Source organism: Sardina pilchardus, chromosome 16 (genome assembly GCF_963854185.1).
Source record: "Sardina pilchardus chromosome 16, fSarPil1.1, whole genome shotgun sequence".
NCBI lineage: Eukaryota > Metazoa > Chordata > Actinopteri > Clupeiformes > Clupeidae > Sardina > Sardina pilchardus.
The window spans coordinates 24,792,691-24,803,845 of NC_085009.1; the positions used below are offsets into that span (position 1 = coordinate 24,792,691).

The 11,155-nt window shown below is 41.5% G+C and overlaps 1 protein-coding gene across 2 annotated transcripts in view; it reads right to left on the minus strand.

The window, feature by feature from the left end:
• Positions 1 to 551: 551 nt before the first annotated feature.
• The window catches only part of si:dkey-183c6.7 (urea transporter 1), a 25,843-nt gene continuing 15,239 nt past the window's right edge, over positions 552 to 11,155 (minus strand). Inside the window, exons 7-9 of one of the 2 annotated variants that reach the window (XM_062517041.1) lie at positions 1,613 to 1,747; positions 1,164 to 1,213; positions 555 to 822 (exon numbers count right to left, since the gene is read on the minus strand). In XM_062517041.1, the coding sequence (XP_062373025.1) occupies positions 643 to 822; positions 1,164 to 1,213; positions 1,613 to 1,747 (365 nt within the window). In that variant the 3' untranslated portion in view covers positions 555 to 642. Of the gene's footprint in view, positions 823 to 1,163; positions 1,214 to 1,612; positions 1,748 to 11,155 lie in introns of both variants that reach the window. The other variant, XM_062517042.1, reaches the window with a different exon arrangement.

Consider the following 11,155-nt stretch of genomic DNA (forward strand, 5'->3'; position numbering starts at 1 on the left):
AGAGATGGGCCGGGATCGGGACATGACCACAGGCCGGATTCGAACCTGGGTCCCCGTGGGCACTCGGACCCATATATGGTACGAGCGCTCTAGCCCCCTTTGTGCCTAGCTTTATTAATGACTTTCTTGTTTAACAAGGAAGATTATAGATTCAAAACAAAATAGTATACTGTAAATTAAAGTAACATCTGATCCAGAGAGACTGGAAATGTAACATGGAACCAAAATGCAGCAAAACATTAATATTTTGCCAGGTTAATGGGGTCAGATAGGGCTTGAAAATTCCCCACCTCCAAAGTAGGGACAAAAAAAGTTCGAGGACCACTGCTGTAACATCTGCATGTGCTGGAATAAAGATGGTTATCGACCGTGTCATTCTGCCGAAAGAGTAGATAGGGAGAATCCCAGAGAAAACTTGGCAGGGAAGTTTTCGTTTTTGGTGCATTTCTCTGGAAGGTGTCACTGGTAATCTCTCTCTCTATCTCTCCCTCTGTGTGTGTGTGTGTGTGTGTGTGTGTGTGTACGCTAGTGTATGTGTGTGTGTGTGTGTGTGTCTGTGTATGGGTGTGTGTCTCTGTGTGTGTGTGTGTGTGTGTGTGTGTGTGTGTGTGTGTGTGTGTGTGTGTGTGTGTGTGTCACAGGTCACACATCGGTGCTGTCCTCTTTGGCCCCTTCCTCCCAGTGTCTGTGCGTGACCAGGTTGTGTTCCGGTGAGCCCACTCGACCAATGGCGATCCTGTACGCGGACAGGTGGCGCGCCGTCAACAGCAGCATCAGGGTGGCTATGAGCGTCGCGCCCCAGCTGCATGCTGGGAGGCCCACCTGCGGATGAGAAGGATTTTGTGGGGATTGCAGGCACTGTGTTGTCAAGGTAGTGCAGATTGTGTGTGTGTGTGTGTGTCTGTATGTGTGTGTGTGTGTGTGTGTGTGTGTGTGTGTGTGTGTGTGTCTGTGTCTGTGTCTGTGTCTGTGTGTCTGTGTCTGTGTCTGTGTCTGTGTCTGTGTCTGTGTCTGTGTCTGTGTCTGTGTGTCTGTATGTGTGTGTGTGTGTGTGTGTGTGTGTGTGTGTGTGTGTGTGTGTGTGTGTGTGTGTCTGTGCGTGTGTGTGTGTGTGTGTGTGTGTGTGTGTGTTTGTGTGTGTGTGTGTGTGTGTGTGTACTTACGGTGCCCAGTAGATTGCTCAGGGCGATGTCTGTATATGCTGACATGAATGCTAAAGGGAGGAAACGAGACACAGACACAGATTCAAATCTCATAGATCACAGTCATGCCAGTGCCCACAGTCACACAACCTCTGATGCTACTCTGGCTCTGGCCCAAGTGTGGGCCTCATCTGGCCCTGATATGGAGCTGATTTGACTCTGAATTGACTCTGAATTAAAGCTGATCTGTTGGTAATTTGGTCCTGATTTGCTGTGGATTTACACCAGATCCAGGATGAATGAAAGAACTGAATAAAGATCCAACAGTATTAAGATAAACAGGCTTTTACATGTTTAACATCCGCAATAATCTATTGACACTACGTGTGTTGACTAGCTCCTTGAAGGGTTAAGTGGAGAGATTTTAGACATGAACAGAGTGGATTAGGTACTGTAAGGTCACTTGTTACCGCTGGCGATGGCGAAAAGGTGTGTCCGCCAGCTGAAGGTGAAGAAGAGCCCGCCCACCGCCATGCAGCCCAGTGCACCATTGAACCCTGATAGGCCAGAGTAAAGGGCACTGTGCCGCACTGCCATCGACAGACCTGCAGGGGGAGACAAAGTGTGCCTGTAACTTGCTGCATGGAAAAACCAATGCTAATATTGACAGAGACACTTCATACTTCACTGGTTGTATAAAGTCTTTATAAACAAGGGCAAATGTAAGAAATATAGTAGGCGGATTACTCTGGACAGCTTCAGTTCATTCAGGACTGTGTGTGTGTGTGTGTGTGTGTGTGAGTGTGTGTGTGTGTGTGTGTGTGTGTGTGTGTGTGTGTGTGTGTGTGTGTGTCTGTGTCTGTGCCTGTGCCTTTGTCTACTTATTTATCTATATGTATACAGTACCAGAGTCCAAGTCCGTGTGTATGTCTGCTTTGGCTTGCACGCAATTATGTTGGGAGGGCGGAGGCCTAGTTGTTACTATATTGTAGTACCATCCCATCACCAGCAGGTGGCGCCAGAGACAAATCTCAAAATTCCCCACTCTCTCTCTCTCTCTTGTGCTGATGATTCACAGAGCAAAGTGGATGCTGCGCACGATTAACATGAGTTCCTAATAATAGCAGCTATGCTTAATTATGAAGCTACATGTGACGTAGGAGAAGAAGCTCACTATCATCATTACGCATCACTTCACTTCAGACAATCTGCAAACATCTGCTGCAAGCTCTCAGCTGCCGTCACATCAGCCTGAAACATGTATGCTATTGTGTGTGTGTGTGTGTGTGTGTGTGTGTGTGTGTGTGTGTGTGTGTGTGTGTGTGTGTGTATTCAGTCCACTGATGAAGCCATTGAAATTTAAATGTCATACTTGTTAATACGGTGATTACCTATACGCCAGTATACAATCTGGATATGTAAAACAAAAAACATCACTACATTGGCTGAGTGACGCTCTCTCTCTCTCTCTCTCTCTCTCTCTCTCTTATTTCCTGCTTTCTCAAATCACACACTCAACTCTTCATCCCCTCCTCTCTCCATCTGTTTCTTTCTCTCCCTTTTCTTTCAATCAATGCTTACCTACTCTCTCTCTCTCTCTCTCTCTCTCTCTCTTTCTCTTTAACAACACAGTTGACAACACCACAGTGTGCACAAGTGGTTTGACGTGTTGTGGCACCGTGTCAGACGGACCTTCAGAGCCCAGCCTGTCAGGTCACAGTGTTCAGGTTGTATTACTCAGAGAGACTCCTTGTTCTTATTCGTCTGCCATTTTCCACTGGCATTCAACGCCTTTTTTTGTGAGTGTTTGTGTAACTTAGGAACGAAAGAGAACACATTTAGAATTATTATGGTCTGTGCGTTGCATTACGCTTACCACTGCCGCTGAATTATGTCCTATGTGATCCCTGCCTTACTCAACAAGCGACACCGAAAAAGTTGGGACACTTTGTAAAATGTGAATAAAAAGAGGGAATGCTATGATTTACGATTCATGTCAACCCTATATATTTAATTGAGAATAGTTCAAAGACAACATATCAGCTATTGAAGGAGAAACATTTGACTACTTTGTGGAAATTAAAGGGACATTATTAATTTGATGCCAGCAACAGAAAAGTTGGGACAAGGGCAACAAAAGGCAGGAAAAGTGATACAGACAACAAAAGGAGGAATATTTCACAAGTAATTATCATAAATGTGGATAAAAACCATGAATGGAGATTTTTTTTAAAAAAAAAAGCATCACAATGAGTCTCTAAGAAGTAAAGATGTGTAGGTATTCATCACTAAACCTGTGAGCGAAAATGATGAAACAATACAAGAATAATGTTTCTTATCATGAAATTTCAAAGGATTTGAGGATTTCATAATCTACAGTACATATAGGCCTATCACATAGAATCTCATATCTAATCTCATAGAATCCAGGGAAACCTTTAAACTAAGGAACACATTTGAAAAAAAAAAAAAAAACAATTTCATGAATTGATAGCCATGGCCTTTTGGACCTAAGATGGCACTGCATTACAGTAAAACCACCACTGCATTAAGACTTTTTTCTGTAAAGAAAATCATTGTATGGGCTCGGGAAAACTTCTGATAACCATTGTCTATGAGCGCAGTTTGCTGCTCCATTCACAAATCCTAGTGTAAACTCTGCAAAGAACCATGTGGACTGATGCAACAGTGCAAAAGGGTCCTGTGGTTAGACGAATCAAATTCTGCAATTATATTTGGAAACCGTGGGCTCCTCTGAGCTAAAGAGAGGAGGATATATTCAACTATCCAATGTATCCAACTTGTTATAGAGAGCTTTTCTAGTTGTAACTGTGCTGTTATAAACTCCAGGATAAAGCAGAAAACAACCACAACGCACAGTGGCAACAGTACACTGTACACAGTATCTTGATTAGCTGTAATCTATGAAATAAATGACAATGAAGATTGTTTTAGAGCGTATAATGCATGTCATTCCCAGACACAGATTGCCTTTCATTTAGTTTGATTGATCCACTTACAGTAAACGTCAGAGACAGGCTTGGAAGGCACACTGACAACGTAGGACAAGGGAAATTACTTTGATGTGAGATACAGACAGACAGACAGACAGACAGGTAGGTAGGTACTGTAGATAGTTAGATAGATAGATAGATAGATATAGATGCTGCAGATTGATTGATTGATTGATTGATTGATTGATTGATATGTGGATCGATTGATCAATCCATAATATTTCCCTCTCATGCCAAAACCCATAACTCTTCAGCTTTTTGTCCTCTTCTCCCCTCCGTAGTTTCATAACGGTGAAGTTGTTACAGAGTGATAATCCAAGCGGATCTGTTATCTAATGTCAGTGTGAGGTGCTCCCAGAGCCCCATTAGCACTGAGCACTGTCTCAAGGTGCTTTATATAACCCAAGTCTTAGGGCTCGTAGAGCCAGCACAAAGGCGTCAGGCAGCAGAGCCAAGGACAAACGCTATTGAGCTGGAAGGCTGGAGCAAAGCTTACATCCTCTGCTCTCTCTTCTCCTCACTTCTCTTCTTCTCATATCTTCTCTTCTCCTCCTCTCTTCTCCTCACTTATCTTCTTCTCCTCCTCTCTTCTCCTCACTTATATTCTCATATCTTCTCTTCTCCTCACTTCTCTTCTCCTCAATTCTATTCTCATCTCTTTTCTTCTCCTCCTCTCTTCTCCTCACTTCTATTCTCATATCTTCTCTTCTCCTCCTCTCTTCTCCTCACTTCTCTTCTCATATCTTCTCTTCTCCTCAATTCTATTCTCATCTCTTCTCTTCTCCTCCTGAGTGAGCCAGTCAGTCGAGTTGTTGAGTAAATGGAGTAATCTCCGACTAAAGCTCAGTGTGTCGATTATTCCCACAACAGATAGCAGGCCTTCTGCGAATGTGTCTTCTCTTCTTCGCACTGGTGTCCGATTGTTTGTTTTCATTTTATGGCAGGCACATCAGTGAGTAAGTGACTGTGTGAGTGATTACAGTTTTTCACAGTTGCTCGAACACTAAACCCCATTCTCTGAATCAAATTCTCAAATGCCTGAACACATTTGTTAAATTACTCCCTTTTTTGGCAAAACCATAGACTACTTTCACCCACTTTCACCCATTTTACCAAACTCATTAACCCTTTTTGCAAAACTGTGAACACATTGTGAATTCTGATGCACTTCTTAATTATATTGATAACCAAACAACGCAGAAGTTGAACACAATTAGTGCACAGTTGTCTCCATTTGAACACTACCACTCAAAATTGATAACACTTCTGTCTAATGATGTGACAACCAATATAAGTCAGTTCAGAGTTGACAGAGACGCAGGGGACAACAAGTGTGTGTTACAGTAGAAGTGGGGTACAAGGAAGAGGAGGGTGCAGGTAGGAGGAAGAGGATGAAGAGAAAGACAGTCCCAAGAGTTGCAATATGATGATATTTGGGCAACAATCATTGACCATGTTCTGGTTCATGGAATGCCAATGAGAGAAGCAGGACTTCATGGTCCAACCCAACATCAGTGGTTTCTCTGTGGCGTCAATAATCCAAAGATTCAGACTACAGAAGAGAAATAGCGTAAATGTCCATTATCATACAGTACAGTAATCACTGAACATCCACTGTTACACACTTACTACCCTTTGAGCTCAACTCTGAGAGAGTGAAAGAGCTGAGTTATCAGTATGTCCAAGTAAGTCTAAATTTAGGCACAATACAATATTACAGTATTGCATACTTACAGTACTATCAGAGTCTGTGGCATCACAGTACAAATCATATTCAGTACAGTATAGGCCTGTCTTTCTGTTCACTTTCAAAACTATTGATGTATATCTTCATATAGGCTAGAGGATATGAGTAGAGAGTGATATACTGTAAGTCCTTATTCTTTATTTTCATTGTGATATTTTATTTTTCAAATTACAGTTTTTCACAGTTGCTCAAACACTAAACCCCATTCTCTGAATCAAATTCTCAAATGCCTGAACACATTTGTTGAATTACTCCCTTTTTTGGCAAAACCATAGACTACTTTCACCCACTTTCACCCATTTTACCAAACTCATTAACCCTTTTTGCAAAACTGTGAACACATTGTGCATTCTGATGCACTTCTTAATTATATTGATAACCAAACAACGCAGAAGTTGAACACAATTAGTGCACAGTTGTCTCCATTTGAACACTACCACTCAAAATTGATAACACTTCTGTCTAATGATGTGACAACCAATATGTCAGTTCAGAGTTGACAGAGACGCAGGGGACAACAAGTGTGTGTTACAGTAGAAGTGGAGTACAAGGAAGAGGAGGGTGCAGGTAGGAGGAAGAGGATGAAGAGAAAGACAGAGAGTCCCAATAGTTGCAATACTGTAAATGATGATATTTGGGCAACAATCATTGACCATGTTCTGGTTCATGGAATGCCAATGAGAGAAGCAGGACTTCATGGTCCAACCCAACATCAGTGGTTTCTCTGTGGCGTCAATAATCCAAAGATTCAGACTACAGAAGAGAAATAGCGTAAATGTCCATTACAGTAAGTAATCACTGAACATCACTGTTACACACTTACACTACCCTTTGAGCTCAACTCTGAGAGAGTGAAAGAGCTGAGTTATCAGTATGTCCAAGTAAGTCTAAATTTAGGCACAATACAATATTACAGTATTGCATACTTACAGTACTATCAGAGTCTGTGGCATCACTGTACAAATCATATTCAGTACAGTATTGGCCTGTCATTCTGTTCACTTACAAAACTATTGATTTATATCTTCATATAGGCTAGAGGATAGTAGAGAGTGATATAAGTCCTTATTCTTTATTTTCATTGTGATATTTTATTTTTCAAATTAGAATGAATACAATTCCTCCAGGAGCCATAAACCCTGCCCTGAAAACTGTGTCTTCCATTGTTTGGTGTATTGTCTTATCACTGCTCTGCAGGAGTGTAATTTTGCCTGATGTGTTCAATGATTTGAGACCATTAGTTAGTTTTGAGCAAAGTTAAAAGTGTTTTGAGGTGATTGTTCAGTTTTGCAACAAGATTGAAGGGTTTCGAGAATGTAGTTTGAGAAATGAGTTTTGTGTTCACAGTTTTGAGAAAAAGGTAAAGAGTTCTGAAAAAGGTGTTCTAGCAATTGTGAAAAACTGTAGAATGAATACAATTCCTCCAGGAGCCATAAACCCTGCCCTGAAAACTGTGTCTTCCATTGTTTGGTGTATTGTCTTATCACTGCTCTGCAGGAGTGTAATTTTGCCTGATGTGTTCAATGATTTGAGACCATTAGTTAGTTTTGAGCAAAGTTAAAAGTGTTTTGAGGTTATTGTTCAGTTTTGCAACAAGATTGAAGGGTTTCGAGAATGTAGTTTGAGAAATGAGTTTTGTGTTCACAGTTTTGAGAAAAAGGTAAAGAGTTCTGAAAAAGGTGTTCTAGCAATTGTGAAAAACTGTAAGGGCTCTATTTTGGCGATCAGAAACATGGCACAAAGTGGCGCAAAGCACAACATAAAGCTTATTCTTATCTTGCAACCAGTCAGTGGCAGATTTTGTGCATTTTTATCAAGCCCTGCGCCTAGGGGTGTGGTAGAAGGTGTAGTCTGGCGATCCAAAAATTGCCTCTTACCCTCTCTAAAAATCATTACGCTAGCGAAAGGCGCATGTAAAGCACAGCTGAGGATGCCCTGTCTGTCACAAGATGGAAGCAGCCCTAGGAAAGCAGTCCCAAACAGCTACTCTGCAGGATAAACATCCTGAGGATTTTTACTCAGTCATTCAAACATTATTGGGGTACTGGTTACTTTTATTTCAGGCTATGTTTTCGATTGTAACCTCTTGTCAATTACTGTAACAGTGAAAGCAAATAACTGCGTAGAACTGTTTTGGACCATGGTGATGATAGTTTCACTTTGCCTTTGAGTTAGAATAAGCAAGTGCAGAACGCATGTAGTGAAAAACAGGTTCCAGTCTCGCAAACAAGCCGATTCTTTCAAAATGCTTCGCTGACTGGCTTTTTGCCACTGACCATGTGACTCTGCAAGGCAAAACCAGTCGCTTTATGCTCGATGCAATATAAAGATAACCACCTTTGAAAGTGGTTATCTTAGCGATAGCCTTTGTAATACCCTCGATATACATATCGTTGGGAAGCTTAGTTTATACCTTAATTTTGTAAATTTTACCAAAGCGACTGGTTTCGCCTGGCAAGGTCACATAATGTTTCTGGTTGCCAATATAGAATCCTAAATCAGTGAGTGTGAGACTGCGTGAGTGTGAGACTGCGTGAGTGTGAGATTGAGTGTGTGAGGTTGTTTGTTTGTTGAATAAATGGAGTAAACTCCACGGGGCAGCCGTGGTGTACTGGTTAGCGCATCGGGCTTATAACCGGAAGGTTGCCGGTTCGATCTCCGACCAGTCCACCATGGCTGAAGTGCCCTTGAGCAAGGCACCTACTGTAACCCCTCACTGCTCCCTAAGCGCCGCTAGTTGGGCAGGCATCTCACTGCTCTGGGTTGGTGTGTGATTCACCTCACTGTGTGTGTGCTGTGTATGTTCACCACTTTGGTTGAATTGGGTTAAATGCAGAGAACTGAATTTCCCTCACGGGATCAAAAAAGTATATATTCTATTCTATTCTAACTCCGACCAGAGCACGGTTGTATCAGATTGATTATTCCCATAACAGATAGCAGGCCTTCTGTGAGTGTGTGTGCGTCACTCCAACACACTCATATCCTCCTCTCCTCTCCTCTCCTTCTTATCCTCCACTTCTCCATTCCCCTCTACTTTTTTTTATTCCACTCGACACGTATAGCACACACTCTCCCTCTCTCTTTCTCTTGCTCTTTCTTTCTCTTTTTCTCTCTGTATAAAATGTGTGTGTGTGTGTGTGTGTGTGTGTGTGTGTGTGTGTGTGTGTGTGTGTGTGTGTGTGTGTGTGAGTGTGTGAGTGTGCATGTGTGTGTGTGTGTGTGTATGTGACTCACTCCTGCACCTCTCGCTTCTTACTGAAGAAAATATGGAGACTGAGCCTTTTGTGTCATTAGTGTTAATGTGTTCTGTGCTGTCATGCGATTACCAACCAGCAGCACATCACATCACCCCATTTCTCTCTCTCTTTCTCTCTATCTATCTCTCTGTCTCCTTCCATCTCCTTCTCTATATATATCTCTCCCTCTATCTGTCTCTGTCTCTCTCCATCTCTCTCTATTTCTCTCACTCTCTCTCTCTTGCTCTGTCACTCACACTCCCCTCTCTCTTTCTCTCTATCTCTCTCTCCATCTCCCTCTGTGCAAATGTTTATGTTTAAAGTTTTAGCTTTTGTCCAAAACAATGTACAGATATCACAATTCATTTTTTCTCAATTGTTAACACAATAAACTCCATTCTCTAAACCAAAATCTCAGTTGCCTGAACACAAATCTTGAATCAATCACCTTTTTGGCAAAACCTTAAACAGTTTTCACATACAGTACAAAACACAATGTGTAGATCTCAAAGAGTCTTTTTGCAAAACTATAACTCGCCTGTAAAGGTCTCACAATATAAACAGGTAGCCCAAATAAAAATCCATTGCAATAGTTTAGACATACAGTATATTTAAATAAACATTTTCATAGTGTCCAAGGAGCAGTCCACTCTGTCTTTCTCTAATAAGTCAGATGGGCATAACAAGGACACAGAATATACATACGATAATATAAACAAACATATTCAGAGCACCCACACAATTTCTGTCTCTCTTTCTGTCTATACCTTATCACACCCCTAATAACTGCCATGACTTTATTACCATGCTCTCTACATACAGTCTGACTCTATCTCCTTATCTCTCTCTCTTTCCCTTTATCTACCACACTCTCCCTCTCTCTATCTATCTTTCTCTCTCTCTCCATCACTCTCTCTCTCTCATGGTTTATCTCTTCCTCTCACTCATTACATGTCACAAATCTCACTAACACAAATACCCCCAACTCTTACCAGGAAACCTATACTGTAGGTGAGGGCTTGGGCCTGGAGTTGAAAGTAGGTCAGACAGTGGCATAAAAACCTGTGTGTGTGTGTGTGTGTGTGTGTGTGTGTGTGTGTGTGTGATAACAGCTCAGTAACCTACTTACACGTCTCATGTTCAGAATGCTAACAATCCCATTTTATTTTTTGATCTTCATCGTCACTATGGTTACATGCCTTTTCATCGTTTTCATTGTGTGTTAGAGGGAAAGAATGAGGGAGTGAAACAGACAGAGAGAGAGAGAAAGAGAGTGAGAGAGAGAGAGAAAGAGAGAGAGAGAGAGAGAGAGAGAGAGAGAGATGTAGACCATGCTCTGTGATCTACTGTAACAGGAACATTTGTCATGGTGAAAAATTCAACATCATTCTAAGCTCCTACTAATTAACACACTACAGCTAATTTGTGTAACAGTTGTATCATTCTCCCTCAAATCAGTCTCTCCCTCAAATCCCGGATGTATCACATGCTTATTATAGATATAATTTCCCCAAATATATGAATGAAGACATTTTTAAATACAAATTGTGTAGTGTAATGTTAGGAAAACTACAAAAAAGGAATTGGTCTGTTGGTCAGTCACAATGACCAGGCAGTTGGTCAGTCAAGTTGGATATACCAATTTTAAAAGCTAAAATGTTTCTTTTCAAGTTCTTTTTTTCCTCAGACACTGTTTATTAAATGTAAAGAAACTGGAGGCACTACTGATTGTCATCACATCTGTTGATATTTCAACCAAACACCAAACTAAACACAACAGTGAGCAACACTCATACAATTCTCATACAAAATGACTTGACTTATCAAGCCTTTGGCCAAGTGAACCATGACCATCTCCTGTCTACATTATCTGAGGAATTTCTGGGAAAGCTCTTTATTGGTTTGCATCCTACTGTACCTCAAAGGACATTCACCCACACTGAATGGCAAGGACAGGTATCACCACAGGTGTACCTCAGGGATCAGTGCTTGGACCCCTTCTTTTTTCCATTC